This window comes from Semicossyphus pulcher, unplaced genomic scaffold (assembly GCF_022749685.1).
Source record: "Semicossyphus pulcher isolate SPU_LCO1_2020_fin unplaced genomic scaffold, fSemPul1.0.p SCAF_6, whole genome shotgun sequence".
NCBI lineage: Eukaryota > Metazoa > Chordata > Actinopteri > Labriformes > Labridae > Semicossyphus > Semicossyphus pulcher.
In genome coordinates, this window is record NW_027211737.1 from 23748721 (window position 1) to 23767403 (window position 18683).

The window sequence follows — 18683 nt, forward strand, 5'->3', positions numbered from 1 at the left end:
GCCCGGCGGCCTTGTGGGCAGAGCTCTTATATATACAGATGCTTTCAAACATCCACAGACAGAAACACAAGTCCTCTCAGTCGCTCTTACACGTCTTCCAGGGAGATCTACACCTCAGCAAGTGATTTAATCTTTGCAATTGACTTGATTTTACACTTTTTTTTAAGTTCTCTTTAAGCTGCCAACACTCCTGCTACAGAAAAAATGCTGCCTGCAACCTTCAAACTGTGCGCTGGCATCTCCTACCGGCATATGAGGAACATGACAGGTGAGTGAGAGATTAAACTCACATATATCACTCTTGCCTTGGCCTACTTTTCCCCCTGTTTAACTCAATGCTCAAAAATGCACATTTTCTTAATGGAGTTCTGAATAGAGGCTTATTAAACATAGCTAAGATTTCTTATTGGATTTTCTTGTGATTTCCTCTCTTGATATGCTGCACATGCTGTTAATAGATTTAAATGCAGTATTTTCTGCCTCCCAGGTTTGAGGAAGAACGCCATGGTGGCCATTCATCATGAGCTGAGCAGACTTTCAGGCCCGGGCCCAAGCAACTGGATCAGCCAAGTTCGCAGACGAAGCTCCCTCCTGAGTGAGTTATTCAGTGGGATCACAGAGAGAAATAATGGAGTAACAGACTTGATTTAATAGCTCAATCGGCTCATCACTGTTTTGCCTCCTGCGCTCCTCGTCTCCAGGTTCAAGGATTGAAGAGGAGGGTTACAGCGAGGCAGAGATGTCATATGTGAAACAAGGCGAAGATGCTTTACAGAAGGCCATCAGCATCCTCAGCGAGCAGGACGGCTGGACCGTTGAGACTGTGGCTGTGAGTGTAGAGACAAGACACACACAAGAACAATATTTAACGGAAGTAATGGCTGCAGTTCCTACTGCCTCTGATGGACAATTAAAGGGTTTGTCTCACGAGTATGATTAGAAATTGTGTGGGGTTTTTTTTACAGGCAAATGGAGACAAAGTCCTGAGTAAGATGTTGCCTGACATCGGGAAGGTGTTCAAGCTGGAAGTAATGCTGGAGCAACATCCTGACAATCTTTACCAGGAGCTGGTGGGAAATATGGAGCAGATGGGGGAGTGGAACCCGAACGTCAAGCAGGTCAAGGTAAGAAGAGACGTAGCAGCATGAACATGCATCACTTAAGATTCTGCTTCTTCTGCAAAAGTCAACATAAAACAAATATGTCTGACTGAATTTCAAAATGTGGTCCCACAGATCCTTCAAAAGATCGGCCAGGACACGATGGTGACCCACGAGGTGTCTTCAGAGACGCCAGGCAATGTGGTGGGACCGAGGGACTTTGTCAGCGTCCGCTGTGCCAAACGCAGAGGATCCACCTGCTTCCTGGCGGGAATGTCCACGCAGCACCCGAACATGCCCGAGCAGAGGGGCGTGGTCAGGTGAGTCAAAAATAATGTACTTGTTCTGACATGTGCATGCATTTATATATAAAGAGTCAATCAATCCGGAGTATTTGTATGCAATGGATACCCAGCTAGAAATGTTTTGTTCTAAGAACGTTCTGAGAATGTTATGTGCAATGTTTGGAACGTTCTCTGAAAACATTTTCAGAAAGTTGCAGTCAGCATGTTATACCTTTGTTTTTATGTAACATTGAGCAAACGTTTTATAAAAGGCGTTCTGACATCCCAGGCCTCAACGTTACAAGAACTTGATGTTGTTTTAACTGCTGTTTTATAATGATACCTTCATTTTCAGAGCGGAGAACGGGCCCACCTGTATAGTGATGAAGCCCTCTGCTGAAGACCCCAATAAGACCAAGTTCACCTGGTTGTTAAATATAGATCTAAAGGTATATGACGTTCATTCTCCACAGTAATATCCACACTGTTTTCCAATGAAAATATGCACAACCTTAAAGAGGGAGTTATTATGCTAATTTCAAGTTTCATATTTGACTCTGTGATACCTGTGGAGTAGCTTAGCATAATGTACAGTTTAAAAAAATCCAAATTTTTCTCACACTGGTGCTCTGTGCAGGCCCTCATACAGCCTCTGCCTGAAATGACTCTGTCCCTTTAAGAAACCCCACCCCTACAAGCCCGCTTTCTTCTGATTGGCCAGCTCTCCGAAGCCTGCTGGGGCTGCACTTAAAGTGCAGCGTGTAGAAAAAACTGTGTGAAACCTGGCGTTCTCAGCAGCCTGCAGACTGAGCTGAACATACTTTGACCTACAGATTTAAAACTTCACCCCTGTTTGGCATGGACATCCAACATTGTAACATTATATGTCTTAAAATGTGGAACAGCATAATACCCCCTCTTTAAAGGTAATACTGTGTAGAAAACAGAATCTAAAGACCCTGTTTACTAATCTTACGTTGTCTGTATCTGTGTTGTCTGCAGGGCTGGATCCCAAAGACGATCATAAACAGAGTGCTCTCTCAGACGCAGGTGGACTTCGCCAACCACCTCAGGCAAAGGATGGCTAACAACATTTCTATGGAGATGGCTCCTGCCTGCTGACACAAGACGCCTCCTGAGCTGTGAGCTCACCGGCGGCAGACGAGGAACCTCTGCTCATTTAAAAATCAAATCTGCTTCTTACTGCTGAAAAAACACAGAGAGCATCACGGAGATCAGATGATTGTAGGAAATCCCGAGCACAGATGTTGGTTTCAACTGGCAAAAGTGTGTTTTTTAGCACTGACAATGTATGTAATCTGACTGTTTCTAACGCATCACTCCTCTGAAGACATGTTTTAGTAGTAAAACAACGTTTTCCTCCTGATAACACCTCATTAATTGTCCCTCCCTCTGCTGTGAAATTGCACTTTTATTTCTGTGTTTTATTTATTGATGTCGAGCACATGAATTACATTACAATGGCTGCAAGTTAATGGATGATCGTCAATGATATTTATGTCTTTGTGATTTTATTGTGCTGTTGGAGAAGCAGAAAAGCAGTTCGGAGAATCTGTCTTATCCTGATGCATGAGAACCAAAATAAAAGCTCGTAAAATATTTCATTGGTCATGTTTGATTCATTAATGACACATGTGAGAAAAAATAACCAAGAAAAACAGAAAACTGAGGAGAAAAGCTACAATTTATCTTGGGAACTACACCTTAATTCCCATTCAGCTTTGAGAAGGAGACAGATACATTTCAGGTTCTTTTTTAAGCCTTGACAGATTTCGTTCATAAAAAATGTCTTCCTGCTCCTTGATGGGTTTTTAGACTGACAGTTTGCCAGAACGAGCAGGTGTTTGGCCGCTCAGACGTGTGAGGAGCCCAGCAGTTTGGTGGGAGCCAGCAGCACATTCCCCAACATCGAGTCACGATGGATTTCATCCCAAACAGGAAATCTGTCCACCATCATTGAGAGTTGTGTAACATTTTTCCGATCTTGTGTCGTTTTAATCGATCCAAAAGGTTTCGTAACGGCACATTTTCTTGGATGTAGAGCAGTTTTCACTCTCTGTTCCACTTGATTAAGTTGGCTTTACGAGACTCGCCAGCTACCTCAGAATCATGTTATTATTTTGTACCACTAAGACCTGAAGGAAGTTTCCGACGTGAAACAGGAAGTAGCGATCAGCCGTAGTGGTTTTAACTTTTTCCAACATTTTCAGTATTCGGGCCTTTAAGACAAATGCCCCGTTTTGTTGATCCTGACTCCAGTGCGCTCTAAATAAAACAAACTTCAGCTGAATTGTTCCAACCTCTGGCTTGTGTAATTCAAAACAAACATTTTGTCCTCCTTGACAGAATGTTCCAGTGGGTAATAATTTACATCTGGTTGAAATCCCTTAAAAAATCTGAACATAAGCAGATGTGAGGAGGGTTGCAGCCACTTGGAGATCTTGTTTCATTATTTGTCTAAAGTGAAGAGAGGAGAAATTCGGGCTTAGGACAGGGAAAATTATCCAGGAAGACAAAACAAGCTATCTGGCAGTCATTTTGAATCCCTGGCACTGATGACAGACTTGATTACATTTGGTTTTTTTCTCCATCCAGTATTCATCCATGTGTCCCTGACTGAAATTCAATTCCAAACATCAGTCAGAGAGAAATGTAGGCACATTCTTGCACTCTTAGAGGCTGTCAAAGTCAATAAAAAATCTTTATATCTTATTCATTATTCTTCTATTCATGATCTGGTTCGGATGAAAACATTAAACTTTGTATTGTATTTTTAGAAAAGAATCTGTGCTGGTGGGAGATGTAGATAGAAAAGGAGGTCACACAGGCTCCCTGCTCTCTGAGCCTACAATATCTGAGTGCAATGACGTAATGAAACTAGGGTCTGACAGGAAACCACAATTCCCAGGATGCACTTGAAATTACCGTGGCCACTGGACGGGGGAAGGGAAGCTGAGATTGGAGGGAGAAACAGTCAGAAACTGAGGTACTTTTGAAATGCTTTATATCGCATAATGTTGTCAGACAGGCCGTAGCACGCAGTGTTTTTTACGGGTTTTAAATATGCCTAAATGACAAAAACAATGAATCCGTGAGGAGCTGTCGGGTTTTGGCTCCGACTCCATCCCCGTTACAGTTCAACAGAGCTACTGCTAGCCCGTTAGTTAGCCTGACAGCTGGCTTTTCTTCTGTTGGCTTGGTCTTAACTATTTAACTGCACTTCTTATTTATGACATAAATAGTTTGGGTGTTTGCGGTAAATTTCGCCTGTGTTGCATGCAGTAGACGTGGACGTTGCATTGTCGGTTTGAGGAGCAGCTGTAGCTGCGTCTTTGTGCCTGCGGGGCTGCTAGCTGACATACTGCTAGCTTGTTGGTTGCTAATGTTGGCTAGCTGCTGCTGAAGCTGTCAGAGGCGGTGTGTTACAGGAACAACTGTCACCTGATAAAGATTCACTTTTTAGATACATTTAGAGATTATGTCAGAAAACTGTGGGTGTACTCTACTGTGCATGACTTTGACTTTCTTATTTTAGACCTTTTTTTTTTTTAACCTAGCTGTGATTTAATTCAGTAAAAGTAGCAAAAACTGCTCTATGGAAACACTTTATTACAAGTAAAAGTCCTGCATTGAAAGGTTTAAATTAGAAGTACTCATTGGTGGTGAGACTACGCCTATACAATTGTATTGTTGAGTTATTAATATGTAATCAAAATTTTATTGAAGCGATATTTTATCTACATATTTAAACTGGTGGGTACTTTAATCTAAAGCATCCTAAAGCTGCATTAGCCCATTGTATTTTTTGTATGTAAAATCCTATTTTAAAACTAGTTTCGCTGTCAAATAGATGACCTGGAGTTGAAACTGTTTTGTAGTTCAGTAGAAGCAGTGGTGTACTCAGGAGGGGGGCAGTTGGGGTAGTTGCCCCCCTTGGAGCCCCCATGTTTAAAAAAAATGCTGCGAAAGTGTCCTCATCCACACTTACTACCTGTGAGACAATGTGCCCTCATGGGAAGTCTATAGTATAGTATAGTAGTGTCTATAGTATAGGATGTCCCTAGTTGCCCCTGTTTCGCGTCACAACTTTCTGCACACTCGTGCCCCATGGCATACAACTGGTGCCCATTTTATTATTTTTTGCCCCTGCCCCTCAAACAGCCTGAGTATACCACTGAGTAGAGTTTTAAGGTAGCATGGCTAAAGTCAAGTATTGCTCTTTTAAATGTATAGTTAAATACTTATACTTAATACCGTCTGCTCCTCTTCTTAATAGTTAAATGCATGACAAGAATACATCATTTTGTCTTGTGCAGCTAGTAGCTGAATTGTTATGAAGTTTAACATAATTAAACTCATATTTTATTAACATGTTATTGTAAGTAACATTTTATGTGTAATTTGCTCATTGAACAATGCTTATCACCTGTGTAGCTTAAATATTCAATTTGTTCTAGTTTGCAGATATTGTGTGCATATGACAGCACCTCCACAGGACTATTTCCATGACCCACAACTCACTGGACACCTGCACTTCTTACTTTGGACGTGTGCTTCTGTTCCATGTGAGACTGAAGACATAACACAGCTTTGGTGCCAGTAAAGTAAACTGCAACTGTACTGGATCTGTCTTCAGTGTCAAAGTAATGAAAGGTCTCGGGCGAGGAGAACCCAGCCCTGAAAAGTGATGTCGTTATCCAGCATCTGTGCACTTCTGATGGGGCTGAGGAGTGAACCCACCGGCCGGGCAGATCTGTGGAGGAGAGGAAGGAGGCAGGTTTCCAGGAAACTTGTGTGTTGATGGATTGCTGTTTCCTCCTGTCAGCTCTTGTAGACTGATACCTGCACATTCCTCTTAGTGTAGATGCTCAAGGTTTGACTTTGGAGCCGCTATAAACCTGGACTGCCATCAAAACAACACCAGACATAGAACACAGAGAATATGGTGTGTACAACCAGTGACAGTGACACTTCTGCAAAATCGTACTGGTGACTCTGGAGTCTGATTTCTCTATGTATATGAGGAGGAAAGGAGAGAAGCATAGATACTTGCAGTCACTACAAATGTGCACTACAGACACCATGGTGGTCCTTGCATCAGCTCCTCAGCCCATCTCAGTCCAGGACTACAGAAGCCTTTAAAGGCCCGGATCAGGAACACGCTCGCCAGCCAACACACTCATATGCAATGGAAGAAGACATTGATGTCACAACCCACACTGAGGTAAAACTATTTCACCTTTGGTCTTTTAAGTTTGTAATTGGTAATCTCGTTCCAGTGTTTTGGTGTACAGCAACGTAACACCATTAAATCAAAGCAACCCCCGCTGTGTTGTTCAGCAAAATGGAACAAGGCGCCGTCTCGGTATATTGATGATAACTTTCTCCCTCCTGTTTCACTCTGTGCTACGATGTTAAACAATTAAGAGCTGATTTGTTTAAGCAGTTCTGTCACATGTGTTTACCTTTAGGCCTTAGGTCAAGCGTTCTCCCTCTGCTTTAGCTGTAATCTCTGCTCTGCCTCGCTTGGGATGTTGCCATAGTGGCAGCTGACAGGGCATTTCCCTTATCCCCAGCTTGGTTCTGTAGCCGTAACATTACTTCTTCTCCTCCCTGGCCTTTAGCCTCGTGTTTTGCTTCTTTTGTAAACAGTCGGATAAGTATGTCCCCATGCTTGGCTGGATGCAACCTAACATGGCAGGGAGAGTTATCCTCACAGGAAGTGCACTCTTAAAATACCTGATTCTTAATGCGCACAAACACCAATACAGGAAGCTTTCTAACAAGTGAGGAGAAGTGAAATGTTCAGCAACTCTGAGGTTTTCTTTGGCTTGTTGAACTTAAATTTTAAGTTTGTTTTTGATTTCCTGGGATGCCAGAACTAACAAAAAAAAACATTATTAAGACGTATGCAGTGATCTGAAAAGAAGCTGCAGTGTTTTTATATTCATGTCTGAAGCATCTGTCTGTGTTGCTGCCCTCCTTTTAGGGCCTGAATGGTTTGTCCCATGAATGTAAACCATTAGAGGAAATCACCAATGGACACTCCAACCATAAGCCAGTGAGTGCAGCTAAAATGAACCTCTCATTGATTCACTGTAATTTTTTATTCCTGGCAAGTCTTATTTTGAAACCGCCACACTTCTGTCTTCTCAGGTCATGAACGGACTGATAATAAGTCATAATGTCAAAGATCACACCAACGGCAGCGCACCACTCAGATCCCTGCCGGTAATTACATTTCAATGTTAACCTCTCACTTCAGCCAACGTGTCCCTCTTTGAATGTAACAATCTAATTGTTTGGTGATTGTCCAGATTTCAGCACTGAAGCAGAATGGTCTCCTGCAGACCCTGGCAGCTGGAGGGGACGAGCCTAAGCCTGCAGGTAACACACACAGACTCTCATTCAGCCTCACATTTGTCTCACATCCTCTTCCCACAGGAATATGTGAGTGTATCTTAGATACCAGGCGAGTGTTGCAGGTAAAACCTCCCTCAGGAGTGCAGGTTGCACGCTTGGAGGATGCGCAGGGTCTCAGCGGCACTCTAAATGATGCAGGTCTGTTAGACAGGAAGGATTTATGACAGAGAATGAACTGGATGGGCGACAGCTTTTGCACCATAGCTCATTGGCTGTGTAGATACTCATCCTCTTACATTGTGTGTGCGACTCCTTAATTTTTTAACTTCTCTCCACAGAGGAAGATGTGGATTTGGAAAAGGCCAGAGAGGAGTGGGAGGCTCTGGAGAACATCCAACCAGGTCAGCTGCATCTCACGGTTTCACTTTTTTTTTTAAACATTTGCGTGCAAGTTCTGTTCTAACTTTGTTGTGTAATATCCTCCAGCTCTCACTGAGGACTCGAACCCGACCCCAATCATCTCCTTCAATGAAGCCCTGCAGTACTTTCAGACCACAGACCTCGGGGACTTGCTGGTAAGGAATGTTTGATTTCAATTATCCTCAAATCAAATCATCATGGAAATTGCAGTTCTCTTATTGTTGTCATTACGAAATAACTATTAAAATATGAGACGATCAGATTTCTTTTGGATTTGTACATGTATGTATAATTATTGTATTTTTGTCACCACCTCTCTCTGTAGAAGAACATCCAACCGACCATTCGCAGGACCGGTCTGGCGGCCATCACACACTTCCTCTTCGGACCTCCACGGCTTCACAGAGAACTCCTGGAGGAGAGGGATCTGGTCTTCGCCATCGCACAGTGTGAGTGTGTGTTTGCCGGGCCTGTTGGGGTAAATGTGTTTCTAATAATCCACTGATATTAACTTTCGATTATTACTGTGTGTCTTTATTTTCTACAGGCCATGTGGACAACAGCCAAACAGTCCACATGCGTGTCCTCCAGACCATTTATAAGAGGCTGATCGGCAGCAGGCTGGACTGCCCTCGCTTTGGGGCACACTGGGAAAATATCGGCTTTCAGGGTAAGACCTCTTTACACTCTTTTCTATAAATACAGGTCTGTGGATGCTCGTGTTAAATACACCTTTGTTCTGAACTACTGCTCATTCATTTCAACAGTGTTATCGCCTTTAAATGTAAAGAAATTTTATAATTTATCAGCAAATGTCGATTTAAAACATTTTATTTCTACATTATTCAAGGTTTCTTTAAAAAAAAATGCATTAATTAATTTAACTAACTGATTCTGAAGCCTCAGTTTGATGCTGTAATAACTATTTAGTGACAGAAAATCTTTTTTGACTTTGTGTGTTGGTTTGTTTGCCGTTCTGCAGGTACAGATCCAGCCACTGACCTACGTGGCACTGGTTTCCTGGGACTGATGCACACTCTGTACTTTGTGATGGACCCAGAGACTCTGCCGCTGGCCAGAGACATCTACAAGTTATCACAACACCCCACACAGGTATCACCAGGTCATGCAAGAGCAAACGTTTGCACGCATTCTTGTGTTTTATTTATTGGAGATGTGATTTATGTTCATGTTCATTTTGGACAACTGGTTCAGGACTCAGATTTCACTGATCGTTCAGAGAGAAACTGAAACCCCTTCCTCTCCAGGCGTGCTGCTTTGTAGCTGACCCTGGCCTCTGTCCTCCCTGCAGAGGGAACCAGAGTGAGAAAGAGAATTTCCCCTCAGGGATCAGTGAAGTCTGTAAAGACGAGCATGTTTCAGGACTCGCTCTTGTAGTCAGTAAGCACTCCTCGTGGACTTAAATTTTCTTGTGTTTTTTCTTTGTTTTAGAACTTTCCATTCAGTGTGATGTCAATCAACATGACCCGCATCGCTCTGCAAGTACTCAGAGAGGAGGCCCTGTCCAAGTGAGTCACTGATCCTCAGTTTGTTTTAAAGTATTTTCTTGAGTTTGTATGAGTCTGTTTCTTCTCTTCTCACTTTTACACCGCTCTCCGGTCAAACCAGGGAGTGCAATCGTCGTCAGCAAGTAGTTGGTGTGCTGAATGAGTTCTACGTTGCCACGTATCTGCACCTGTACCAACTGTGGAGGACCCAACAGAAGACCATTGTTGACTCTGGCTTTGTACTAAAAGGTAAATAAAATTGTGTATTTTTTATGTTTGAAGCACACAAAGCCAACAAAACCCACCTACACAAAAAAACAATGGATTCATGGAGCTGCACCTGGCCAAAAAAGACTCCTGTACATAACCCGGGGTGTCATTTTTACACATAAAACAGATGAGATAAAGTAAAATCTGTTGATGGGCCTTAGAAGTCCTCGAAGGTGGTTTCTGTTAGGTTAGCAGAAAAGGTGGTTAGCAAAGCAACAAAGCATGTTACATGTGTCCATTGTCCATTCCAACCCTCCAGAAAGTTTCATGAAATGTCGCACTCTCCCTTTAAAACCTGCATCATGCGTCTGTGCGTTGAACTCAACAGTCAGACTACAGAAACAGACTCAAACACAGATTGTCCTCCCGGCATGATCTCCACAGTGTCTGTGTTTTCTAACCCTTCAGAAGTGGAGCTGTTTGCCAAAAAGAACCCCAAGCAGATGCTGCGCCGACTAGAGGTCTTCCTGAAAGAGAGGCGGGCAGGTGGAATCCCCCGTGGGACGTCGCCAGACCCCCAGGCCCAGCAGCCCTCTCCCAGCCTGGGGGAACGAGGCGCCAGAGCTGGGACGGGCAGCAAGGGAAAGGAGATGCACTTCACGGGAGTGTGTGATCTACCGCCAGACATGGAGGGAGAGGCCAGACTCATCTAAGCTAGACTTTTGCGAGAATGTGTGTATGTGTGTGAGTGTGCGCGAGCTATCCTGTTTGTGAGTAACTATTACAGTATGTGCGAGTCCTTACTCTCAGAGAGCTAGAACCCCAGCAGAGCCTGATCCAGGACCTGCTTTCTGAACCCATTCAAACACTTCCACTCCTTCCACTGATGCTGGGGTGCTGCACTTTGATCAGATTAAGCTAAGGGGTCTTTCAGAATTTTATTTGACTTTTCTTTTTTTTATTAATGATTAATTTATTTTTTTTAAACAGAAAAAGCAGACCAATCAAATAAAAAGAGCTGAAAACGCAAGATGTCACAAAAACAGCAAGAAAGTGAATGTTTGCACTTTTCTGTGGATTTAGTAGCCAAATCAATAGCTGCCAAATTCTTGTGGTTAAACTCTATCTGCCTAGAAGTCCAAAACGCACACACTAGTGTCCCCAGGATCTCTCTGTCAGAGGGGGTAGCATGGCATGGAGCGGCTTCTTCAAAGGCTTGGTGTTTATCGCGCTCCCAGGATACAGCTCCATCACATGAGCACGCTAACGGCTCATAATGTAAGCTAAGGGCTGCGTTATCAGACATATTGTTTAATACTCTGTTAACTTCATGGCGACGAGACAGAGGCTGGTTTTCTCTCAGCATGAGTAGAGAGCGACGGATAGATGCAGAATATCTGAGCGAGAAGCAGAAGTGGAGGCTCTGAAAATCTTACAAAGCGGACTTTAACGCAGCTTGCTTTTAAAGTCCGACCGCTCTGCATCCTCTCTTAGAGTGAATGAAATATACGTCATCTGAAAGAAAAATGGACTGTCAGTCCAGATGTGTGCAGGTATAACCAGTTGTTGGTGAATAGTGATGTCTGATAGGGGTCTGATAGACTAGGTCCAGAGCTCCCACCTAATATGGGGGAATATATTTTAAATAATTTAAAAATGAATATTTTAGTCTTTTCTGAAGGGGATGTTTGTCATAACTTCACAGTTATGTGTTAAAGAACTTCAGAAATGTGTTATGAAACTGATGGTGAGAAGGATTTTAAACATTGTTCCACCAGAGCGTCCTCTGACGTCTCGACCGTATCGCGGTAAAAGCCGAGGAGACGCTTCTGTGTGTTCGGTTTGGTCCCGGCTGAGGTCGAAGGTCTGGCTGAGCTTTCTCTACATTCCGTTATAAAGCATGTGATTGTAATTTTCTTTGACCAGTTCAAAATTTATTCCAGTGTGTTTGTGCGTGTGCGTGAAATGAACTGAATGAGCTGATATTGATGAAGGGTGCCTCTCCTAGGAGATGTATGGTACAGTATGCAATCCCAGCTCTTACTCAATGATAATCAAACGATAGTGCTGTGTGACGATAGAAATCGTTCCTAACTTCAGGGTTTGTGCGCTTGTGCGAGCGAATGTGTGTGTGCGAGCGTGTGTGTGTGTTATATGACAGGAACTGACTACAGATGGGGTGCTTTCCTCTGCACACAATAAGCCAGCTTTACTAAGTACTTGATCCATCAAGCTGCACAGCGGTACTTCAGTCATTTTAAAAATGGTACATAGCATTTCTGAGGACCAGATTTATCCTGAAGGAACACATTCTTTGGTTTGCTTTTTTAAAAAACCACACAGCTTGTTCTGGACACAGCTGGTTTCAGAATGGGTAGAGCTCCTCAGCAAAGCTGGTTCCTGCTCTGTGCTAATGTGAAACCGTCTCCCATCGTCGTAGTCTCAATCTGTAGCATGTTCAGGTAGCACTAGTACTGTAGCATCTTATAGCCTCCTCCTCTTCGTAAAGCTTGTTGATGTCACGTCTCAGTTACAGTCCGTAGTGTCGACGAGTGCGCAAACTGTTACTACTATAGCACATTTATTTCGTATTTGCATTAAGTCTCCTTCAGTAGACACACTTTAAGGTGGTGCGGCGTTTGTTTTGGATCGATGTGGGATAGGCTTTAAAAGTTATTGAGCTCAGTTTGTCTTCTAAGAAGGTAACAGTGAAAACGGTGCCTACATCCAGTGGAGCCATGTTGGGGAAAAGTGCTGGTTGGTCCTCGCTTCCTTATTTTTTCTTTCATTTGAGCCACCGTGCCACATTAGACTTCCTCCATTCATGTATGGCAGTAACCAGAGTAGATGTGACCCCTAAAACATGCAGGCCTAATGGATACAAACATAAAAACACGCAGGCATGTTCATTTTCTATGTAAGCATCTCCTCCGATAGTTCACCTCCGGTCTCCACCATGTGACTTCAAATACGAGCTGATGTAGTTTAGCCAATCGTTTGCGAGTGTTTTGATTGAACAGGAAAATTTGCACTGTTGTAGATATTTGATAGTATGTGTGACGTATGCAAGAGGAAACAGGCCATCTTCAATAGCCATAATGTTCATCATCGCCCTCCTCATTAAACAGCTTTGTGGATCCCCCTCCTCGCTCTAAAAACAATTGCACCGCGGATATGATCTCACGCTTAGTTTTATTAAATTTTAAACTGAGGAGCAGTACAGTGTATGTAAATCAGGAAGTTTGTATATAGAGAATTAATGATTGTAACTGTATGATTGTCTGTAGGGCATTATACTGAAACACATTGCTTACCTCAAGACTTGAGACAAATCTCTTCTTTCTCTCCTCTCAGTCAGACTCTTTTTATGTTTCCTTCTACCTAGGCCTTCTCTCATACCAATTGGACATGTTATATAATGTATATTCAACACCTGAAGCACTATGTAATAGCAAACTAACACAAAAAGCTGGTCAATGTTAAGTGTATTCTATTTAAAGACACATTTATAGATAATATATAGGCCCACACGCGCTCTGATGCACATCTGCAGATAAAAAACGTCCTTTTTAAAACGACCTTTAATTGGCTGATGTTTGAAATAAGCTGGTTTTCTTGTGGCTTCGGTGATAGTACAGTATACTTTTGCTGTGTTTAAGTGTTTGATGTCCAGGAAAACACTCAGAAACCACCCGATCTTTACAGCGACAGTCACAGACAAACAGTTCAATATATGATTGTAAAGATATAGGCTTGATTAGCAGTCATAATGCGGTGTATGCTTTGACCTTGGTATATATTCAGTATCCAAACAAGGCCTGATTTATCCTCTCATATGACCAAAAGTTATATTTTCTGCAGTTGTATTAGATCATATTCTTATGCGTTTGATCATCATTTAGAAACTCCTGAGTTGTGAAACCAGAACCAAGAGAAAAAAACACAAAAACGGGTTCTTGCAGGATGTCGGATGCTCTGAGAGGTGTGCTGTGAAGTTCTGCAGCAGCTCGTCAAAAACAATCACTTCTCTCAAGATCCTGCGCTTTATATGAAGGTGTTTTACTGTTGCCGTCGTCGTCATGTCCCTCAGAGCATTTTATGACTGTACCTTGATTGTAGAAGCCCTATTTTATACTGAGAGTAATTTCAGAATACAGTATGTGCTGTTGTACATTAAATGTATTGTATGGAAAAAGCTAAATAAATGCTGTTTAAAAACTAAAAGATCTTCTCTGTGTAATCTTTTGTCACTTTTAACTGAATTGAATTATTTTTGTGCTTATTAATTGTGTACAAATATACATATATACTCACAGCTAGAAGGTTCCTTATCCTGGTTGGGGGACCTTTCTGTTTGGAGTTTGCATGTTCTCCCCGTGTGGGTTCACTCCGGGGTCTCCGGCTTCCTCCCACAGTCCAAAGACATGCTCGTTAGGTTCATTGGTGACTCTAAATTACCCATAGGTGTGAATGTGAGCGTGAAAGGTTGTCTGTCTCTGTGTGTCAGCCCTGTGATTGACTGGCGATCCGTCCAGGGTGTACCCCGCCTCTCGCCCAATGATAGCTGGGAGAGGCTCCAGCCCCCCTGCGACCCTGAACAGGATAAGCAGTATAGATGGATATATATATATATATATATACTGTATATATATTTCCACAGTTATAGAACAGATCACTGTACACATTACTGTATTGTACAAACAGGAAATTAGGGCTTTTTTAGGTCTAAAACAAATTATTATTTTAGTCATTTAATCATTATTTGTCTGTTTTTTTTCAGATGTGTGGTTTAGTCTCTGAATTAGCCAAAATAAATACTAAATATAAAAAGCCAACAGCAGTTAGAAGAGGCGAATCAGGGAGAGAAAAAACAGGCAAAGATTTTACATTCCTGTTTGTCTAAACAACTAAAACTCGTGTTTCATCCACATTTGTTTAACATTTTTCAGCCTTTTCTTTGCACTGTGGGGAAATGGTGCACGCCAAAAGCTCTCTCAGATATCGAGGGTTTAAGTATGCATCTGACATTTTTGACAGCTATGTTTGTTTGTATCCGGCCTTCAGTTTTGCTGTAGTTTGCAATGCAGCCACTAGAGTGCACACTTTGACAGAGCTGCAACTAAAAGGACCAAAGCTATAGCAGAGCATAGTATAGTCTACAGGTGCTGCATTATTTATAGTGTGTAATATATATTGTATTATTGCAAAACATCATGTAATCAGCAACTTCAAGTCTGTTTAGTTACATCTTACTATACATTTCCAACTTTTTGTCAGTGTTTAGTCTTCATCAGTTTCAGTTTACGTCTGTGGAATCCAAACCTAATCTTTATTTATTGTCCCTTTGGTTGTTTAGTTTTCGGGGAACCTCAGAAGTTTCTCCGATGCTTCATCATTAGGGCGGAGAACAACTTTTGGCATGCTGTGGCGACACTCTTGAACGTCTCAGCCTCACTTTAAAGCTTTTCACTCTGCGCTTCATCTTTCATCGGGGAGACAAACAACTTGGACGTCACTTAAAATTATTGTAGTAAATCTGCTTCCCTTAAGTTGTGTTGCTATAACACAGGTCAGCTGCAGCACAATGTTGAAATATTTGTGAGTAATCAGAGAATGGGGATTTTGTGTTCTGGGTCAATAAAGTTAGGATGCCTCAGAAGGAATCTGCGTGTTTCTACATCTGTGCTCAATCAGACTCGTGGCTCCAGTCCCAGAGAGCCAGATGACTGGGCTGCGGTGGACCTGCTGAATCACAGCACACACAGGATGGAAAATTATTTCAGCCAACCCTTTATCACTAATCGGAATCAAAATCGCTGCTCCAACAGCCATTTTACATATCTGATGCTGTCTGTGCTCGTAACAGGATGCTTCAGTGTGCACGTGGATTCAGTGGAGAGCAAGGAAAAATCCAAGAGTCAACTTCAATTATATCCCTCTGGAGCTCATTAAGTGGTTAATAATGTAATACACAGACAACAGTTAAGTATTAGATATCCTGCTGGAGTGTTTAGGGGTCCATATGCCCAGTGAGAAAGAGCAGAAAAGAGCAGGATGGAGTTATATAAGTCTGTTTCCATTTGTACCTAGTGAGCCTGCTGGAATACAGCAGTTTTCTCACTCTGTCTCGCCTTCCCTCCCCCAACTCTCTCCCTCTCTCTCTGTCTGATGTCATTGTTTCCTGCTCCGTAGATGCTGACGCTCAGCTCAAGGCTGTGTGCTCAGAGTCTAAACTTAATATACTACCCTACCCAATAGGATTTTACAGACACATAAAAGTGATGTCAGATAATTAAAACTAAAGTGTACTGGCTTCTGTTGTCTGTGTTGCACATAAACTACATGTAAGTGATGAGGGTGGGTTAAACATCACATTAGCGTGTACAATGTAGAAGAACCAAGCTGTAAAAATGTAAAATAGGTTTATACCAAATTCAAATTTGTACATAATTCGAATTCTAATGTCAAAAATAAAAGTATTAGAAGTACTCATTGTGTAAGTAGAGTGGCACAAGTCAGTATATTTAATTGGATTTATTACTGATTAGGTTATAAAATTTGTTACTTTACAAATCAAGATTTAACAAACAAAAATATGATTACATTATAAAATAGCATGCACCAACATTTTTAAAATTTGCTTAATCTCTACTAACAACAGTAAAATATTACTCACATGTGTAACAATAATCCAATCATAAACATCATTAAGAAATATATAACAGAGATCTGTTTGTCTTGATTTGGTATTTAACTTTAAGTGGCCTACTTTCCCTTTTGCTGATAGGAACTTTTGTATGTGGTTGCTTTTTCCTCAAGTAAAGAACCTGAATACTCCTTAAAGTAAGTCTTTGTAACTTAACTTTAATGAAATAAGAACTAAATGTGTAAATGTTAGCTTTATAAAAAACACCATTGCTCAGGCTTTCGGTGCTATGAAGCTAATTGTGGTAAATGTTAGCAAGCTAATGCTAGCAAGCTAGCGTTAACAGATTTAGATGGATATTATTATGACATTACTGAGTCAGTTTGCCTCTACGACTGTTCTTTAGCTTCTTTCACACTTTATTTCAGCATTTTTAATTATCTCCAAATGACCTGTTTTATCTTCTTTTCACCAAATGTTGGAATAAACTAAAATGCTGCTAGTCACTGCAGGCTACTAGTCACACTAGCTAGCTAGAAGGCTACGTTATAGGAAAATGGGCATTGATTTTAGCAAGGGGGTGTTTTATTTCGCCGACCAACATTTTTCATTGTTAAAAATAAGAGTGTGTCATATATTATTTGAGAGGTAAAATAGTCCAGTTTTAATGAAGACTAGCTGGTTAAAGAGAAGCTAATCTTCAAAAGTGAAGGCTCACTTTTATAGTGTGATATTGTCAGTCATATGTAAAATAAAATAAGTATCTACAGCTGTCAAGTAAATGATGAAGAATAAGTATAATATTTGCCAATGAAATGTGGTGAAGCAGAGGTTCAAATGTCATTAAATGGAAATGGAAATACAAAACAAATACCTAATTCTACCTAGCTACTTTGCTAGCTACTGCCTGCATGTGACATTCAGAAACACTACAGTACTTAATTACTAGAAAAAGTAGCTGCTCTGAGTTTTAATCCATGTTTTACAATAACATAATTAAAGTCATTCACATATATTTTTCCATTTTTACTTCCAGTGGGTTTTATAACTGAAGGAGCTGGTACAGATTCCTGTCTGTTCTGTGGAAGAGCTTGGAAGAAAAAGAAGAAGTCATTTCCAGCGAGCTCCCCTGATAGTCTGTATCCTTGCCAGCTGAAAGGCCTTGGCTTGACCTTACTGTAGTCTGAATTATCTGCTGCATTCTTTGCAGCCTGAGTCATATCCTGCACTGATTTAATAACATGTTGCAATACAGTTTCTTAAAATCAAATCTTCCACAGTCTATGTTGTGTTTAATGTTATATTGAAATACAGCTGAGGGTGTAAGAATGAAAGTATTTACCAGTTGTGTGCGTTTGCAATCGCCTTGTGTGTGTCTGTTTGAAAACCTGCTCAGTTTGGAACTTATTCAGAGTCCAGAGAGAAAAAAATCTGAATTAATAGGGCTGCACAATGTTTTGATTACTCTGCTTTAACATCAGACATCTCTGGATAATACACCTCCTCTCACAGAAGAGTGCAGGTGACAGGGAGATTTTATCCTCCATATTTTCTGATTCAGTTTGACTTCCTACTTTTGTATTTTAATTGTGATTTTTAAAACGTAGTGATGGCTATCAACATCTTCAATCTAGATTGCCAGGGAGGACTTGAAGGTGTACCATGTCTGTACTGCTGGCAAAATGTACTACATCTGGCATTTGAAGGCCCTGACAGGCTTTTCAAACAGTGGAGGAGGAGAAGGAGGATGGGGGGTTGGCAAAGAAAACACCAAATCTTAAAAGGTTATAATTCTGTCATCTGCTGAAACAATTCTGCGTTCTCTCTCTCTCTCTCTCTCTCTCTCTCTCTCTCTCTCTCTCTCTGTGTTTGTGCTCCTCCATGGCCCCCTGTGCCTGCCATAACTTATTCTCCAGAAAGCAGGACTCTGAGGAAAGAACGACAGAGTACGTCAGAGTGAAGATGGAAAGCTGGAAGATGATTTCACAACTAAAACAAGTCCTGGACTGAAAGAGAGTCTATCCTTTACTCCTGCTTGTTTTCATTTTCTTTGAAATCCTCCCTCTGATGATTAGCAGTGTTTGGTTTTGTTAACACACACACACACACACAATATTCTTATCCGCCCCCT

At 41.5% G+C, this 18683-nt stretch overlaps 2 protein-coding genes across 2 annotated transcripts; both read left to right on the forward strand.

Annotated features, from left to right (window-relative positions):
- The first annotated feature begins 204 nt into the window (after window positions 1–204).
- Window positions 205–2506, forward strand: star (steroidogenic acute regulatory protein). The gene is made up of 7 exons (XM_069682870.1): window positions 205–268; window positions 488–595; window positions 702–829; window positions 966–1124; window positions 1236–1420; window positions 1740–1833; window positions 2387–2506. Exons 1-7 carry the CDS (start codon window positions 205–207, stop codon window positions 2504–2506), a joined length of 858 nt encoding a protein of 285 aa, XP_069538971.1.
- A 1832-nt stretch (window positions 2507–4338) lies between these two features.
- On the forward strand, window positions 4339–14108 carry elmod3 (ELMO/CED-12 domain containing 3). The gene is made up of 13 exons (XM_069683722.1): window positions 4339–4391; window positions 5863–6629; window positions 7395–7466; window positions 7562–7636; window positions 7723–7792; window positions 8107–8169; window positions 8255–8343; window positions 8514–8637; window positions 8736–8858; window positions 9171–9301; window positions 9641–9717; window positions 9818–9945; window positions 10375–14108. Exons 2-13 carry the CDS (start codon window positions 6594–6596, stop codon window positions 10617–10619), a joined length of 1233 nt encoding a protein of 410 aa, XP_069539823.1. The 5' UTR covers window positions 4339–4391; window positions 5863–6593; the 3' UTR covers window positions 10620–14108.
- Window positions 14109–18683: the final 4575 nt, after the last annotated feature.